The sequence below is a fragment of the Neolamprologus brichardi genome, unplaced genomic scaffold (assembly GCF_056152115.1).
Source record: "Neolamprologus brichardi isolate AB-2024 unplaced genomic scaffold, ASM5615211v1 NODE_ptg000032l+_length_1147064_cov_1, whole genome shotgun sequence".
NCBI lineage: Eukaryota > Metazoa > Chordata > Actinopteri > Cichliformes > Cichlidae > Neolamprologus > Neolamprologus brichardi.
Genome location: NW_028270039.1, coordinates 39,259 through 58,079, shown reverse-complemented (window position 1 = coordinate 58,079; position 18,821 = coordinate 39,259). Strand labels below are relative to the sequence as shown.

General features: G+C 43.9%; 1 protein-coding gene across 3 annotated transcripts; it reads left to right on the top strand.

Moving 5' to 3' along the window:
* The first annotated feature begins 1,009 nt into the window (after window positions 1–1,009).
* On the top strand, window positions 1,010–12,532 carry rnf166 (ring finger protein 166). Of its 3 annotated transcripts, none has more exons than XR_015717373.1 (7): window positions 1,010–1,537; window positions 4,730–4,886; window positions 5,201–5,313; window positions 7,899–8,013; window positions 8,656–8,763; window positions 11,247–11,509; window positions 11,609–12,532. XR_015717373.1 is itself a non-coding variant. In XM_087836974.1 (7 exons), the coding sequence occupies exons 1-7, from the start codon at window positions 1,359–1,361 to the stop codon at window positions 11,310–11,312; spliced, it is 852 nt and encodes a 283-aa protein (XP_087693100.1). In that variant the 5' UTR covers window positions 1,010–1,358; the 3' UTR covers window positions 11,313–12,532. The 3 variants fall into 3 exon arrangements, 2 of the variants coding, with proteins under 2 accessions (XP_087693100.1, XP_087693099.1); XM_087836974.1 differs by adding an exon at window positions 4,973–5,086 and having other exon boundaries at window positions 11,247–12,532; XM_087836973.1 differs by having other exon boundaries at window positions 11,247–12,532.
* The last annotated feature ends 6,289 nt before the right edge of the window (window positions 12,533–18,821 follow it).

Genomic DNA, 18,821 nt, shown 5'->3' with positions numbered 1-18,821 from the left:
ATGAGGAAGATGGTGTCGCAGGGTGAATGTAGACAAGGATTTTCTCTCTGGAAGGCAAACAAGTAAGGATAGGAAATAATTATTCTGAGAAGTGCATGTCTATAGTACAGTATGCCACTTAATATTAGAAGAGAGCAACTGACATTAAATTACTGGGAAAACGTAGATGGTGATGGAGGAGGATCCAACTTGGGGAATGGTTAAACCCTGCTGGGTCAAAGCAAAACGTGAGGAGTTTTGATTGGATTGTGAAACCAAAGCAATCAAGCTCAAGTTAAATCGAACCTTTACCAGTAATACAGCTGTGGATACGTCCAGATGCTACAGTAGATTTCACTTTGTTGGAAAAGAGAAATGAGGATGAGGAGTTTACTTTAAACTCACGTACAGCACAGAAATATATTTGTGTATAACTGTAAAGAGGATAGAGTTAGAGTAGCTTTTACTTTGACCTGAGTTTAAAATAGGGAAACTGATAAATGATGGACTCGCTACACACTGGAGAAACGCTTGTAACGTTATCAGCCACTGGGTTGAAGACACCACACCATTAAGACCAGTCATTTGTTCAGATTCCAGTTCATCATTAGTAAGTTTACAATTCAGAAAGTGGACCAGATGTATTCATGAAATCAAACAACTGGAGAAACGAGGAGAGGATGATTTCATGTCTCAGATTTGGGCACACTGGGCTGAAGCGCACACTCTTCATTTCAGGGAAACATTGGAAAACGTGAGCACTGTGGAGATGAGGCAAAGCAGCTCGTTATATGACACTGTCGGGAAGAAGGAAGACAACAAAACCCAAACAGAACCGAACTGAAACTAGATTTAACTGATTGGTTTAGAAATAACTCAGGAAGTTATCAGGGAATATTTCTTCATCTTAGACAAACGCATTTGTATGATAGAGTCTGATCCACATGCCAGACCAGTTGTTGGGGGTAATGCGCCGAGCAGCCGCCAATAAACACCAAAGAAGAAGAACTCCAGCTTCCAGAAAGCGTCGCGCGCACAGGCTGTTTGTTGTGGCTGGCTCGCGAGCGTCCGCTTGTTCCTAAGCTAGCAGCGCGCGGCTCTCTTCGTAGATCACTTTGTTTGTTCATCCTCGCGGCATCGTGCTCACACTCGCCAACAACACTCCCACTGTTTACTTGTTCGGCGTGTTTTTAACAGCCACGGGAAAGTGATGCTGTGCTCAGTGGAGGATTTTATGTCGAGCCAAAGCCGTCGTGTTCGCAGAAGGTTACTTCAAACTCCCGACATGAAGCACTAGCTACCAGCTGTCTGAGTGCTTGGACCGCTTCCTCTTTCGGGCACCGAGCAGTTGTCGACGATTTCAGGTCGTCTGCGGCTCCATGATGGCGATGTTTAGGAGCTTTGTGTCGGCGAGCTCCCAGCTCCGCCAGCAGCAGCAGCCCAACGGCGGCCCGGGTTCGCTGGCAGCCCCGGCGGAGAGCATCGAGAGCCAGTTCTCCTGTCCCATCTGCCTGGAGGTGTACCACAAACCCGTCAGCATCGCCAGCTGTGCTCACACGTAAAGTAGCCGCTTGTTCTTCTGCTTTCTGCTGTCGTGTGTGGACGTGAATGACCGTGAACGGTCACTTTCATGTCCAGCTGTGGTCTTCTATCGAAGAACACATGTGTGTCTTTACTCTTTACCTGAGTAAGTTGATGTGTCCATCAGCATCCTGTGACGTCACCGAGCCCAAACAGACGATCAGCTGCTTGAATGATTGGAGTTGATATGTGCACGCACGCGCACACTTTCAAATGACAGTAAAATGTTTCTAAACTTTAACTAAAGCTCCGCATTTACAACAAGACTGTCACATTAAACTAGAGCTATGAATGACACCAGCATGCCCACAGTATACTGGCGAGCCTAACGAGCAGAAGAAGTTCAATCTTGGCCTCATCCTCGGGGTTTACCAGGAACTGGGTTTAAACCAGTTCAGCTACTTGCTGCAGAGAGCAGCTGAAGAATTGATAAATCTTTCACTAATCCAGATTTCTAAGTAACGTCTCCAAAGGTTGAAATGTACCGACGAGTGTTGTTTCCACACGTGGAGATTACAGTTGTTGTTTAAGAGCTGCTTCACCCTCGCACTCTGAACAACGACCATCGTCTGCTTTTAAAAACTCAGCTTTTACACTTTTTGGTCACATTTCTGACTTTAATCTCAGAACAACAATATTTATGTTCTTGACTTGGTCCTAATACTCCTGCAGCACATTTCGTACTGATGTTCTGTTTTGGGAGCTTTCTGGATAAACCCAGAGCTCTGAATCCTTTTCCTTCCCGTCACATTTGCTCGTCTCAGTTCTTTGATTAAGTTGATTTCTTTTCTTCTCCTTCTAAGCTGAACTCTCAGCACGATGTCCCATCATGTGCATCACTCTCTGCAGCTTTGAAGAATAATTTTAGATCGTCAGCATCTGCTTGTCATCATTTCTGTTTCTATTTTTGAATAAACTGTCAGAGACACACTTGACCTCAGTAAAGGTGGTTTGCGATCTGTTTCTTACAGCCTTGAAGAGGCTGGTATAGAGACGTCAGCTCTTTAGTGAGACAAATCATTTCAGTAGCGACACACAAACACAAAATCAAGGCTCATTTTATTTATGTTGCATCAGCATAAATATCATTTACTCCTGTTTCCATCAGGACTGATTCACTGCTTCTGTCCTGCTGCAGTGACTCAGGGATGCTCCTCTCATATTAGACACTGTGCAGCAGATTAGTCTCCGATTATAGTCGACTCATTAACACTCTGTGATGTGAAATATCTGTCGTTTGGTTTATATACCTCCATTAAATAAAATATATTAAATATTCACACAAATTTTATGCTGTGGAGCGTTTGCAGGCCGGGCGAGTCTGAATCTACTCGCTGTAATCCAACACAAAGAAGAAAGCAGACTACTCTGCTTCCTGGTCCCAACTCTGGATTGTCACATTTTGGAGGTTTTAATAAAGTTGGACAGATTTTTAGAAGCGAGAGCTGAACGTGTCCCTGCTGCTCTGACTGGGAAAGACCAGAGAAAACCACAAACTCTGACACTGTTTAGTTGCACACTGATTTAATGTTAATATTAGTGACCCGGCTGCCGTTACTACTGATGTGATGTTCTAGCTGAATGCAGCATTCACCGAGCATTTATTATTAGCTGAAAATAACAAGCAGTGGAGGAAATTTACAGACATTTTCATTTATGAAACACTGTTAAAAAAACACCTCAGTACACAAAAAACTCTATTGTGAAGAATAAAAATAATTATCCTGCAGAAACATGCCCCAGTGTGTCGCCGTGTTCAATAAATTAATGTTAGAGCTTCATATGTTTACGACTGAGCTCGTTTTAAATACTGTGTGTTCTGTTTAATATTCGTTCAATTCAGTTCATTTGAGTTTTATTTATACAGCAAATCACAACAACAGTCACCTCGAGGTGCTTTATACTGTACAGTAGACAGTAATACCCCAACAATCATATGACCCCCTATGAGCAGCACTTTGGTGACAGTGGGAAGGAAAAACTCCCTTTTAACAGGAAGAAACCTCCAGCAGAACCAGGCTCAGGGAGGGGCGGGGCCATCTGCTGTGATTGGTTGGGGTGAGAGAAGGAAGACAGGATAAAGACATGCTGTGGAAGAGAGACAGAGGTTAATAACAGATATGATTCAATACAGAGAGGTCTGTTAACACATAGTGAGTGAGAAAGGTGACTGGAAAGGAAAAACTCAATGCATCATGGGAATCCCCCGGCAGCCTACGTCTATTGCAGCATAACTAAGGGAGGATTCAGGGTCACCTGGTCCAGCCCTAACTATATGCTTTAGCAAAAAGGAAAGTTTGAAGCCTAATCTTGAAAGTAGAGATAGTGTCTGTCTCCTGAATCCAAACTGGAAGCTGGTTCCACAGAAGAGGGGCCTGAAAACTGAAGGCTCTGCCTCCCATTCTACTTTTAAATACTCTAGGAACAACAAGTAGGCCTGCAGAGCGAGAGCGAAGTGCTCTAATAGGGTGATATGGTACTACAAGGTCATTAAGATAAGATGGGGCCTGATTATTTAAGACCTTGTATCTTTAAATCAGATGTTTATAGCAGCCGTCCTTTATGTAAACTGTTGTTCATGAGCTCATAAACACAGGACTACGTCTTGATTTTCTTAAGTATATTTAAATTGATAGACGTGCTGAAGTTGTGTGTGCTGGGGTCTGCACTCACTCAGCTGGGCTCTTGTTGACTGTTAGCTTGCTCTCTACAGGTGTGTGCAGCATGATGCTGCTGCTTCTGGCTTCTTTAAATGGGAAACGTGCTGCAGGTTTTAACTTGTTCAGTCCTTGGTCAAGTACAGGAAGGAAGAAGGAAAATGAATAAACAAAAAGAAGAATAGCGACACCCATCTGATCATTAGGTGCTCGTGCCACACATGTGGATGGTTTCCTTTGGGTTTCTCTGAGTGTTACTGACACCTGAGCTCAGCTCAGTATTTGACCACAGCTTTGAATGAACTGCAAGTGGAACTGCTTTCTGTTTTTTCTGCTTTAGTCAGACTGCAAAGCATCGATGAATAAGAGACTTTGATGTAATTACCAGGAAACTTAAAAACAGCCTAATTGTGAAAGAAATCCTTTGAAGATGGATTTAAATGAGAGGACAGTGGAGCCAGCAGCTCTGCTGGTCTGAGTAAAGACGTTACCTTTGCTGTTTGCTTTTCCAGGTTTTGTGGGGAGTGTCTGCAGCCCTGTCTCCAGGTGACCTCACCTCTCTGCCCCCTCTGTCGCGTGCCCTTCGACCCCAAGAAGGTGGAGCGGTCGTCCAGTGTGGAGAAGCAGCTGGCTTCATATAAAGCACCCTGCAGGGGTTGTAACAAGAAGGTAGATAATGACCTCAGTGTTGTTACAAATATTATTTGTTGCACAGTTCACACTGTGAATCTTTTCTCTGTTATTTATAGTTTTAGTCTTTGGACATTTGTGCAAATTCAACAGTGAAACTGAAAAAGGAAACAAACGTGTCAGAACTGATGTTTGAAATGAAAGTCACTGTAAAAATGGACGACAGTCTGAGAATCAGAGTAAGATGAATAGAAGTGAAGAGCAGACTCAACCCCCCCTCCATGCAGTGTCACTGTGACTCTACATACATGTACAGTATACAGTCGTAACCCCAGGTGTGTGCGTGCTGTCAGGTGGCTCTGGTAAAGATGAGGACCCACATCGCTTCCTGTTCTAAGGTGCAGGAGCAGATGGCCAACTGTCCCAAGTTTGTTCCTGTGGTGCCCACCTCCCAACCTATACCAAGGTACTGCACTGCAACCATGTTCATGCACAGCTGATACATGCACACACAAACATGCATACACAAACTGACACATAGACATATATATGTGTGTGTGTGTGTTTCTTTGTGGTATTTTTGATGATTATTGCGTATAACTTGTAACAATCAGAGATCCATTATTTCAGCTCAGACATGTCGAGTTGTTGCAGTGTGGAGATCACTGAGGCTGCTCTGATGCTACCTTTCAGCTAGTTTGTACTTTTAGGGAAGGTGTTTCTGATCTTTAGATGAGACACCGTAGATCAGGCACGCGTGCGAAGGGTTAACTGATGGCATGACCACAGCTGGCTGATTTTCCGTTTTTATGGGCCAATGATTTTTTTTTTTTTCTTCAACGGTATAAACACTGAGAGGTGGAGGATTGGCCAGATGCTGGTCGGTGTGTAACAATAACTCAGTTGTTTGGTGGTGGCTATGGTGGAGCTTCCACTGAGGCCAGCAGGTGGATGAGAGAAGGGGAGGCAGGAGGAGGAGAGACCTGAGGCAGCAGCGGTCCGAGTATCAGGTGAACTGAACTTCAGGTAAGAAGTTATGACCTGCAGTCTATGTTGGTCAGATATAAACCAAGTTTAGGTGGAGTTTATTTTCGTTATGCTGACTTTTTACCGTCAGTTACAATAACTCGTACTGCGTACTAGCTAGCATGATGGAGTTTCTATACAGCTGGGTGGGTGCTATGATGTTACTGATAATGAACTTTGTTTTATTCATAAGGTTAATTATTAGAGTTGCCAACCGTCCCGTAAAAAACAGAATCGTCTCGTATTCAGAGAAAATATTACGCGTTTCTTATTGAGGTGAAAAGGAACAGTTTGTCCCGTTATTCTGTGTCTTTGCTGCACAGCTGCCTCTTCTTCTCTCATTCTCTCTCCTGTTTCTAGTTCAATCATGAAACTGATCAATGATCAGCTGATCGGCTCTCTTGTTTGTTTATCGCCCACTTGGTGCCAGAAAGAGGAAACCAGCGGATGTCGCGCTAAACAACAGCAGCACGTTTAAGCTTGATCAGCTGTTGTTAGAATTTATTTAATATTAATTTCTAGTATCAGCTGATGTTTGCTGGAGCCACAGCTGTAAAGCTGCTGGTCATGATGGTTTGGATATGTGGTGAGAGGGAAACATGAAGATGAAACCAGGAGACGTCCTTACTGAATCATCAGAGCTGAACAGGTGATGGAGAAACAGGTTTACCTTTTAGGTGACATGGATGAGTTGAAGGGAAGTTATAAGGGAAGGAAGAAATACATGGATACATCCGTAGACTCGAGACACAATGTGTTTTTGGGACTTTCAGGTGTTTGGACCAATGTTTTATTTTCTGATCAAACCAGAAATCTTTAATGAGCAGCTGGTTCGTCTCACATTAACTGGCTGAGTTAATGCAACATCGAAGCAGCTGGAATCCACAGCTGTGTGTTCATGGAGCTGCATGTTCACCTGCTGGATGTTATTAGATTCATTGCTAATGCAGTCATATTGCACACTGACCTCTGAGGAAATTTTAGAGGCACTCATCATCAGAAAGGCTGCCGACCCTGCCGTAGATTCTCTGTGGAGTTCAGGTCAGCTGAGTGGGCTGGTCTGTCAAGCCCAGTAATAACATGGTCAGCAGGTTTATGCACTGTAATCAGGTGCTGCATCTGGGAGAGGAAATCAGCCACGACTCTCTGTGGCCTGATCTGTGGGCCAGCCTGAATGCAAACAGCTAGAGATCCAGATACCAGCAGGTGGACCAGGCTGTGACCCAAACAGAGTGTGAGTGGGCGTCCCAGGAGGCAATAACACACAGAGTCCACCACCCACTCTTTTTCAGCTTTGCTGTATCTGCACTGTCTCTCTAACAACTTGTGGCTGCTGTACAGCACTGAGAGCTCGACCCCTCACCCTGTGGGACAGAACGTTCCCATGTCCTCTGTTTGAGGCATCCAGCTGCAGGATGAAGGAGTGAGAGCAGATTATTCTCACTCTCTGACCTCCTGTTAAACCTCAGTACAGGGTCTTAATAACCTGGCCCATCACTGTCACACATGCTGTGCTTCACTGTCAGAGAGCTGACAGTTAGAGGTTCTCAGCAGACACCATCTCTACTTTTAAAACTTTCCTTTTTGTTAAAGATTGTATTGAGGCCCTGACCCTGAACACTGCCTTAGAGACCGAGGTGATCAGAAAATGTGCATGTTGCACAGCAGCGTGTCCGCTGGCTCGTGGTGCTCTGTGTCTGTGAATCCAAGTGCAGTTTGGTCACACAGTGAAGTGTTGCCAAAGCGCACGTGTGTGACCCACAGCTGAGCCTTCCTGATTTGAGAGGATCACAGACCTGTAGTATGAGTGAGTTTGCAGCTCTCAGTGTATTTGTGTAAATCTGTAAATATCACGTTTGTGACTTTTTCCAAATAGAAGTTCACATTTGTTCGACACATTTTCCACCAGCGTAGCTGCCTGTGAGACATCTGCACATGTTCAGCTTCACTGTGACACGAATGCACACGTCAGCCCAGCCTTGTGATAATTTGTGTGTGTGTGTGTGTGTGTCCTTTTATATGCAGCAATATTCCAAACCGGTCAACATTTGTGTGTCCGTTCTGTGGGGCCAGAAACCTGGACCAGCAGGAACTGGTGAAGCACTGTATGGAAAACCATCGTAATGACCCAAATAAAGTGGTGAGACAGTGACGACTACACCACACTGTTAAACTGTGTATTAGGATGACATCAGCACCATCTAGATTATTTCTGGGTGTCAGGAACAGAATTGCCTTTAATCTGTCCGTGAAACACAAACGTCTCCGAGAATCATTAGGAAATCTTGGAAAAGTCTTTTTCTTTGCCTCGGAGTTACACTTCTGTTCCTGCTCCCACTGAATCCCTCCTGAGGTTCCTGAGGTATTCATGGCTGTAAGGTGTAAGCAGTACAGAACATAGATTTCCAGACTACAACACTCACTAATTTCCTGTTAACACGTGTTGTGTGGCTCGTCTCCTTTGTTCGGCTGGATTCCCTCCTCACCTCAGCCCTGTGCAGGCAGCGTGACGGTGCTGCTTCTCACCAAGCAGGCTTCTCTGTGTTTGCAGAGGCGCTAAACTCACTGTGTTTGTGCAGTAGATGCAGTAAACACGGCCTGTAGTCCAGAGAAAAGCCGGAAGCTTGGTCAGACCAGAGAAGCCTTATATAGAGATGCCAGTTTGCACGGGTTTCTATGACAAAGCCACACACACTCATCTCGTTGTTTTACATCCACAGCTTCCTGCCTGCTGCACCTGTGATGTGTGTGTCCTTTAATGGCTGTGTGCTCGTCCCTGCAGGTGTGTCCAGTGTGCTCAGCCATGCCGTGGGGAGACCCCAGTTATAAGAGCTCCAACTTTCTTCAGCATCTTCTCCACAGACACAAGTTCTCATATGACACGTTTGTTGTAAGTCCAGAGGAACCATTGTTCTTTAGAAATGACAAGAAAAGATCCTTTGTTCAAACACACAAGTGCAGAAATTCTGATCTGTGTTTGCGAGCAGTTTGGAAACACGGCTACTTAACGGCTACTTAACGGCTACGTAACGGCTACGTAACGGCTACGTAACGGCTACTTAACGGCTATTTAACGGCTACGTAACGGCTACGTAACGACTAGATAACGGCTACTTAACGGCTATTTAACGGCTACGTAACGGCTACGTAACGGCTACGTAACGACTAGATAACGGCTACTTAACGGCTACTTAACGGCTATTTAACGCTACGTAATGGCTACGTAACGACTACGTAACGCTACGTAACGACTACGTAACGCTACGTAACGGCTACGTAACGACTACGTAACGGCTACGTAACGGCTACGTAACGACTAGATAACGGCTACTTAACGGCTACTTAACGGCTATTTAACGGCTACGTAACGGCTACGTAACGGCTACGTAACGGCTACGTAACGACTACGTAACGGCTACGTAACGACTACGTAACGCTACGTAACGGCTACGTAACGACTTTGTAACGACTACGTAACGGCTACGTAACGGCTACGTAACGACTTCTTAACGGCTACTTAACGGCTACTTAACGGCTATTTAACGGCTACGTAACGACTACGTAACGGCTACGTAACGACTACGTAACGACTACGTAACGGCTACGTAACGGCTACGTAACGACTACGTAACGACTACGTAACGGCTACGTAACGACTAGATAACGGCTACTTAACGGCTACTTAACGGCTATTTAACGGCTATTTAACGGCTACGTAACGACTACGTAACGACTACGTAATGGCTACGTAACGACTACGTAACGCTACGTAACGGCTACGTAACGACTTTGTAACGACTACGTAACGGCTACGTAACGGCTACGTAACGACTAGATAACGGCTACTTAACGACTACGTAACGGCTACGTAACGGCTACGTAACGGCTACGTAACGACTAGATAACGGCTACTTAACGGCTACTTAACGGCTATTTAATGGCTACGTAACGGCTACGTAACGGCTACGTAACGGCTACGTAACGACTAGATAACGGCTACGTAACGGCTACGTAACGACTACGTAACGGCTATATAACAACTATGTAACGACTATAACGACTATATAACAACATTATCAGAAACATGTGCTTTTAGCCGATTATAAGTATTCTGTAATAATATTAACCAGACCAGGTACAGGATGTCTGTGTCAGGGGGCCTCGCCCAGCTCTGACTGCTTTCAGTCTGAATGTCGATCCCACTTCCACTGAAGGCGGGGTTGGCAGCGTGGCCTCGCAGGTCAAATACGAACCGCAGGTCAGACTCTGTAATCGGTGCACTTGGTGACTAACTGGGTCAGATCTGTGATATGCTAACAATACAAAGGTTTTTACCTTTACTGTGGGCTGAAAGGGGAATGTGGATGTTTTAATAAAGCTGAACACCAGATGAAATCATAATGATGACATCATCAGATCAGTTGAATTATACTGTTTCTGCTCCTTCCAGGGTCGGATCTTTGAATTGTATTCTCAGGATCATTCTAGTCATTTCATGCTGTATATATATTTATATGCTGTCTCATTCAGTTTACATACTACAACATCATGTCTCATCAGTGTGATTCCACATCAGTTGGTGACAGATTGATTATTGACCAGTTCTTAAAGACAAGAATACTAAAGCGTCCATGCAAAGACCCAGAATCTGCAGCCATCATAATGTGAATGTGTAAATGCATAAAGCTTTATAAAGCTCCAACACTGCAGTTTACTCAGGCCAACCTTTGTCGACACATCCTACTACAATCTGGACTCTGTGGATAAAAGTATTGGGCTGCACATATTCATTTTTGAATTCAAGTCATTTTAGGCGTATTTCCACACGAAGCAACGTATTCTGCTGTTACCTGTGAACGAATGGACGTGTAAACAGGTCATTCAGTGACATCCACAGAAAGACACTATCAGCTGTAAGTCATGTTATTGCAAAGTGGAAGGATGTAGGAACCACAGTATGCCGTCATGAAGTGAAAAAACCAAGTTAGAGGGCGGAGCTGTAAAGTACATATGTGTACATGGCCCCGTACTTTTTGACCAATCGGTGGATGGCACCTAAAGCGCCCTGAGGCAACTGCTGGTTTGATTTGGGGCTGTATTAATAAACTGAATCGGCACCTTGTGATCAAATTGAAGTGAAGCTGTTGCTGCAGAGTGTGCAGGTGGACAGAAACTGAAAGAAAAGTAAAACATGATCATTTATAAGACAACAAAATGAAGAAATGTGTCTTTGGAGAAATTCAGACTGTAAGGCTCAGATGTGGGTCCAAACAAATCCTGACAGTTCAACGATCTGAATCACAGAGCGTCTAAACAAAAGCTCGTTAGGCAGATGCATTCGTACAGTAATCGGTGCTTTCTGTGTTTGCTCAGGACTACAGCATCGATGAAGAGGCAGCGCTGCAAGCAGCTTTGGCACTATCACTGACTGAAAACTGACCGAGCTCACACCACTGCCCCCTCTGCACTTCTGTTGATCCTTCTTGGAGGTCGAGGCTATCATCCACCCAGCACACAGCTGAGCCAGCCTGGTTCATGGAGTGTGTACAGGAGCTCCACCACAGACTGGACTGGTGTTTGGAAACATTCGTCACTGCTTCATTTGGTGATCTGAAGAGAAAGCTGGACAGTTTTCAGTAGGTCGAGGCTGTATTCACAGAAGTCATATTAACCTGTTTGTTTTGAACAATCTAAACAAAAACCTGAAACATGTTTGTTTTCTAAATAAATTCCAGTCTGCATCTTTTTGCTCTGCCCATCGTCAGCTTCACTTCACAGCTGCAATAAGATCACGACCTTCCTGAAGATGACACATACTGCTGATGTCAAACCCTCAGAAAGGTCAGGCCTTGACGGGCTGCTGCGCGAGGTTAGATCAGAAAGCCAGTGAAGCCTGCAGAGTTCAGGTGAAAAACCTTTGCTTGGACATAATTCTGTGGTGAGCTGCTGGGAAGCCACTGACCTGCTGGTTATCTGCTCAGCACAGCCACCCTGTGTCCCTCCTGGCAGAGCAGGTCACCTACTGACTGGAAGGTCGGTGGTTCGATCCCCGTCTGCTCCAGTCTGCATGCCAAATACCCTTGGGCAAGGGACTAACCCCCGTTGCTCCCCGATGCATCTGCCCGTGTCAGAGAGAAAAGCACTTCCACAGAAGAAAAGTGTTTGTTTGTGTGAATGAGGCAAGTTTAGAAAGGTGTTTGACGCTGTGTTGAACCTGATGCAGCCGACGTGTTTCTGCAGCTTTGGACACGTCTGTGTTTCCTCTGCATGTAACACAGCCGCAGCACAACGCTCCTGTTGTTTCCTTTTGTCAGGTTTAGACAGCTGATGACATCTTTGAGCAGGTCTGACCTGTGAGCAGAGGACGTCAGTGAGCAGCCGATGCTGAGGTTTAATGAACTCTTTTCATTGTTTTGAGCGTGGCTGCCATTAGGTCACCATAGCAACCCGAACACAACAGAGTTGTTCAGTTTAAAGTCGTCGGTGAGTAAAATGAACTGTGATCAGCCCACACGTGATGTAACGTCCACAGACTCAGCTGGACGATGTCAGACATGAATGTCGAGGTTTTGAGATGTATCTGCGTTTGAGCGTGGTGGAGTATCTTCACAATAAACATATTCCTACTGCGAGCACACGAAATAAAAATAATAATTCACCAGGTTTCTACAACATTGCCTTCTTTGTACTTCCCTCTATTGCGTGTTCCTCTGACAGTGTTTCTGACTGGAGCACACGCGTGTGCAGGTGTTTCCTGTTTCCACGTGAAGCTGAAAGCCCGAGTTCTCCACCGCCGCTCTGCAACCTGGCTTCTAACCAGGAAGCTGTGCAGCGCTGTGTTGTTGGACTGTGGGTTGGTGTCTTGCTGAATTGACCTGAAAAAGATGAATGGTGCTTTTATAAGTCTTGCATGCACGATGCACCAGAGGATACACTGCTGTGATCTCAAATTTTCTTTGGTTGCACCAACACACAGCTGGAAGGTTTTCTGGAGCCTGTTTATTACAGTTTTCAGCTTTTTCCTTTAAATACCGATGTATCTGCATTTCCTTCCAAAACTCTTTGCAGTTTGATGAATCTTCTTCATTTCTCACACTATCTGGCAACAAGTGTGAACTGAATCAGCAGAAGAGGCTGCATGGATGCACAAACAGATGTTTTTGCTTCACAGGTGTTTCTCTCCAGGGTTTCAGGCACTTTGTCCTGTAACAGCAGCAAAAATCAAAGTTCTGATGAGTCGCTGGAACAGACATCAGTTAAATATCACACACGTATTCTGCTGTAAGCTCTGCCATCATAGTCTAAGTCAATGTGTTTTTATAGCACATTTAAAACAACGAATGTCGACAGAGGTGCTGCACAATGAAGATCGACACAGGGAGGCATGATAAAAGGCTTTTTTGTCCCGTTTGGTTCTGAAGGCCAACAAAGATACCCGACGGATTTACTTTACCAAGTGGATCATCACGGCCTCGCCGTATGGGTCCATTTCATCGACCTTTGTTGTTATTTATTTGATTTGATTTTCAGCTGTTACAGACGGGATAGACATGGCTGGGAGAAAGAGAGGGAGAGTGAGAGAAAAAAGACCAACATGATAAACACACGACCATCGTGTTAATCTAGCTAAGTGTACATTACAGTAAATACTAAATATTGAATGTTGTTGTGCAGCACACAGCACTGACAGCGCACAGTGCGCTTTGAGGACACTGTGTGGACACTTTCTGGTTTTCCATGTGATTGTGATAAGAGTGTTTTGGGAACCTGTAACATTAATGTGGTTTGTTTGGAGAAAACTGAGCTGCACATTTGAACAGTAGCCAAATCTGACATTATTGTTTGAACTTACGTGTGTTTAGACAATGAAGCAGGTTTGTGCACCACCTGTGTCGCACCACTGAGTGTCTTTGCTGTGATGGTAACAGATGATAACTATGTGAACAGTGTTTGTGTGTAGATGCTGTCACCAGGATTGTCCACATCTGTCTCGTCTCCATCATTTAGGATTTAGAGTTACACAAATATTCACCTTGTTGTGTCAGAAACATGTGCAGCTCGGTACAAAAAGTTTGGACATTAGTATTTTTTGTTGGTGGTGATTTTGGAGATCATTTTCCAAATGCAGACATGAAATGTTTCCAATACTGGTTTGTTCATGAGCAGGTTTCAGCCTCTTCAGGAACAGCAGTTCTGTTTGTTTGTTCTTCATGTATTTGCAGTCTTGTGTTTGTTATTTATGTTTGTTTGCTGCTTGATTTTTACCTCTGAAGAATATTCAGATTTTTATTTTGTCACTGTTTGAGTACCGAGTCTGCTTTTTTTAACTCTTCAGTTGAAATATGAGTACTCTGGTTTGAACTAGAGATGGACCGATCCGATATTACGTATCGGTATCGGTCCGATACTGACGTAAATTACTGGATCGGATATCGGAGAGAAATAAAAAATGTAATCAATCTTTGCAACCATACGCCTGTGTGCAACAGTGGAGTCTCCCCCTGCTGGCCATCATAAAGAATGCAGGTTTAGGCTAATTCAAGATTCTTTATTTGTGGCGTGCACGGTTATACAGGTGTAACACGCAGTGAAACGTGACCTGATACGCTCCTCCACTGTGACAGACCGAACTTTATATACAAGGAGGACATTATGTGCAGCGAGTGGGTGAGTTATGTACATTATATACATATAAATAAAATAAAACAATCTGGAAATTCACAGCTTGTGTACACTGCGTGAGGAGGGTGTTAAAGTGTCTTGTGCTGTAGCGAAGCCAGAAGGATCAGGATGATGAGAATGGTAACGAGTCCTGTCTCAGTCACTTAAAGATGATTGGGGGGGGGGGGGGGGATTCAACACACGAATGGCCTGAGGATAAAAACTTGAGCCTCTCTGTTCTTGTTCGGATGGTGCAGAACCTTCTGCCTGATTTCGATGCTGGGATGGGACGAGTCGCTCTAGTCCAGCATCTCCTGACGTAAATGTCCTGTAGGGACGGGAGAGCAGTCCTGCAGCAGCGTTCTGCCATACGGAGCTTTTTCATCCTTGACACAGCTGTTTCCACACCAGGATAGCTGCATTCTTTACTTAGTCAAACCCAGAAGCTTTGACCATCTCTGCACTGCAGAAACTGAACCTGTTACTGTGGGTCGTAGTTCAAAAGTTACATGGGTCCAATGGAAATGTGAGCATGACACGTGAATATTGTGTTAGCATAGATGAGGATTATCTATGCCTTAAATGAAACGAACAGCAGTGAACATATCAAACATGTACTCTTTGTGGGCATCATTACATCCAACACCAAGTGAACAAAGAAACAACAAACTGTTATGATGGTGTCTTCAAAGTAAGGATCATTCAAATACAATACGGTATTTTTTACATTGGTTTATGTTATTAGCTAATATAGTAAAAACCATCTGTGAAGCCTGTAAAATGCCAGGATCTCGTCATTATTACTCGATTTATTCTTGATTGTGTTCTGTTGGAATGATCTTACCTGAAGTGCTTTATTACTGTGCCTTCTATTAATCTGACATTAATCCAAACGACCACATATAGAAGTGGACACAGCCCTGAATAATAAGTCAGTCGTAGACTCTCGCCCATGTTTGCCTGTAGAGCAGCAGATAAGAGGGAAGCATCTTGCAGTGGAAACTTACTGTCACGGCAACGTGTGATGCAGGACGCATCTCCCTGCTAGAAGTGATGTGAAAGAGAAATAAAGTGTTGAATGGTCTATGAGCAGTGCTTTGTCTTCCATCGGAGGCCTCTGAGGAATCAAAAGGACTCGGTGAAGTGTTGATATCAATAGTTCTCATCTTGATCAAATCACAGTTACAGACAAACCAACTGAAAGGGTTTCGTGTTCGATGGTCCCTTTAGGACACATCACAGCATTTTCTTTTTCTTGTCCTCCTGCTCTTTAGCACACAGCCTCACTCGAGCCTCAGGCTGCGTGGGGTGTAACGCCCGAGGGAACCCCAAACCTGACTCGTCAGTTTAATCTGAGCAGTGAACCTTATCCTCCGATGATGGTGTGTATTTTTAGTTTTATGTGCGTCTATCACATAGAGATGGACCGATCCGATATTACGTATCGGTATCTGTCCGATACTGACGTATATTACTGGATCGGATATCGGAGAGAAATAAAAAATGTAATCCGATCCATTAAATATCAAAAAAGCACCTCACAAAACTTGCTACACGGCGTAACTCGGCTCATAACCGCAGCACGTCGCAGCAGTGTGGTCACGTGATAGAGCGGCTGTGTGTATTTGGAGCGTCCTACCAAACCAGCATTTCATCTCCGAGGAAGTTTTCCCAGAGAGAAGTAAAGCAAGTGTGTAAGTTCATCTCTGAATGTTTGTAAAGCTTAACAACAGATATATGGAGCGACTGCCTCTCTCTCTCTCTCTCTCTCTCCTGCTGCTGCTTCAATCATAAAGTGATCAATGATCAGCTGATCGTCTCTCTTCTTTGTTTTTGTCTCACTTTGCCCCAGAAAGAGGAAACCAGCGGCTGAACAACAGCAGCACGTTTAAGCTTGATCAGCTGTAGTTAGAATTTATTTAATATTATTTCTACACCAGGATCTTTTTCTACAGCTGACGTAACTGTGCAGGGGCGGATCTAGCAAAGTTTAGCCAGGGGGGCCGATAGGGCATGAACAGGCAAAAGGGGGCACAAAGACATACTTTTCTTTCTTATTCTCATTTAAAATGTCGAGCTTTTAATAAATAATTATCTGAATCTTACACCCAAAGTTTTAATCTGATGTAAAATGTATAGAAGTCCATTACTGTATATAGTAACTGTTAAGTCTAACATACCCTAGTAAGCTGTAGTACTTTTTCCTTTGGGTACCATCTGTGCAGTCTGCAGTTCTGTAGAAGAAAGATGTTGAATCTATTTAATTATTCTTGAAAAATAATTTAATTCTGTGCATTTTTTCCCCCCTGCATCAAATTAAATTTGATTACATTGATTAAGCATCATGAGGTGGAGGGTGTGGGGTGGTTCCCTATTTTTTTTTTGCTGGGAGTTTGCAACCCTGTTAGTTAGGTTGCTTAATATTTCTGCTAAGTACTCTTTAAAATACCAGAATAGGGAGGATGGAGCAGGTTTAACTTTATTAGATTGATCAGTGTTGCTGAACTATGAAATATTTTGGGTGCAGTGTATTTTTTACATACAGGTATAACAGAATAGCTTTAGTGTTGTTATTTATTTAAACTTGAGTATAAACTTATACAAAATGCAGCAAGATATTAAAAAAACGTTTCATTGATTAAAAAACACTATATCGGATTCATATCGGTACCGGCAGATATCCAAATTTATGATATCGTATCGGACATAAAAAAGTGGTATCGTGTCATCTCTACTATCACAGTGTAGAAAAAGAAAGAACTGTAAGAGTGAGATGTGAGCAGTTTTGCTTAAAACAAAGTTCTCAGTGTTTGATACAAACACAACAAATTGGTGAATGTAGGATAGATGCCTCAGTACCGAGCCTGCCACCTGTCCTGAACCCGTGACCCAGTCTGCAACAATGCTCAGGTGCAGGGTATGTGTCAGAATAGCATCCTCATGGACAAAACCCAAGGTTTCCCAGTAGCAAACTGGCACTGGCTCTGCCGGCTTGCCTTTTTCCCATAGGGCATCCTGGTGCCGGGTATTCCCCAGGGAAGTCATGCACAAGCACCCTGCCAGGTCATTCGTCCAACCGGGACACTTCCCATTGTTCCACGGTCTAGTTCTGATGCTCACGTGCCCATTATTGGTAGTGATGGGCAGATGAAGCTTCATGAAGCACTGAAGCTTTTCATCCAATTGGTTCACCCCAGCACAAAGCTTCTTGAAGCTTCATTTGCTCTAGTAGGACACCTACTGGACAGCCTGTAAATGTCAACAACAAAAGGAGTGTGTAAAACATGTATATTGTAGTGATGCAGTATACTGTGTATATTTATACTGGCAGTATGGGAAATGATTATTTACTGTGAGGTGAGGTGTGGTTGGGGTGTGGACAGCTACACACTGAGGCCTCAGTCTGGAAAAGTTTGGAAAAGTTTCATATTCATTTTAGAAATTTTATTTAAAATGATCAATCTTTTAATAAAATGATTAAAGTCATGAAGATACATTTCTTGCAAAAGGATTTGAACAAAGATGATTGGGAACATGGCTTATTAACTTTACTTGTACTAAAAAATCAGTGATTATTGTAAAAGTAACTAATTTTGGATACATATGATTACGTTGTGGGGGGGGGGGATAGTGTAGGACGAGCTTTCAGACATGAGCAATGGCCCACTTTTATACAAAATATACTCGGTTCTGTCATGAGGACTCAAATGGCACTGAATGCTTGGAATGACCAGTTTGTCCATGAACAAACATCACACTTCACTTCCTGTTGTAGTTGTCATTTTGATTTTGAGGTGCCCAGCAACAATCTTTGAGAGCCGTCCTCTTTCTGCCCACTTTAACAACCTGTGTGAAGAACAGGATCTGTTAGTACTGAAGATCAACCTGAATGATCAGGTGGGAATATTTAGACCTATTTTACATCAAAATGGAGGCTTTCTATTGGACAACCAACAGATGCTCTGAGGCGTCCTAGCCGTGTAGGCGAGCTGGTGGTAGCTACATTAGGACAGCAAGTGTCTGTGCTGCTGGTGTCAGAAAATCTTAGAAGAGCGTGTGATGAAACCCAACAGAATATAAAACGATAAGCACCAGTTTGGGGAATAAGACATCTGTAATGACCAAACACATACAGCTGTATAACACCCGCCCACAAGGCACACAGAAGCCCCGCCTACAAGGCACGCCCAAAAGATATTAACATACAGAGCTGTACAAGAGCCGCCCACAATGCACACACAGTCTGTGATGGCTGCACTTACAGCCACACAGTGGTAACACCCACCA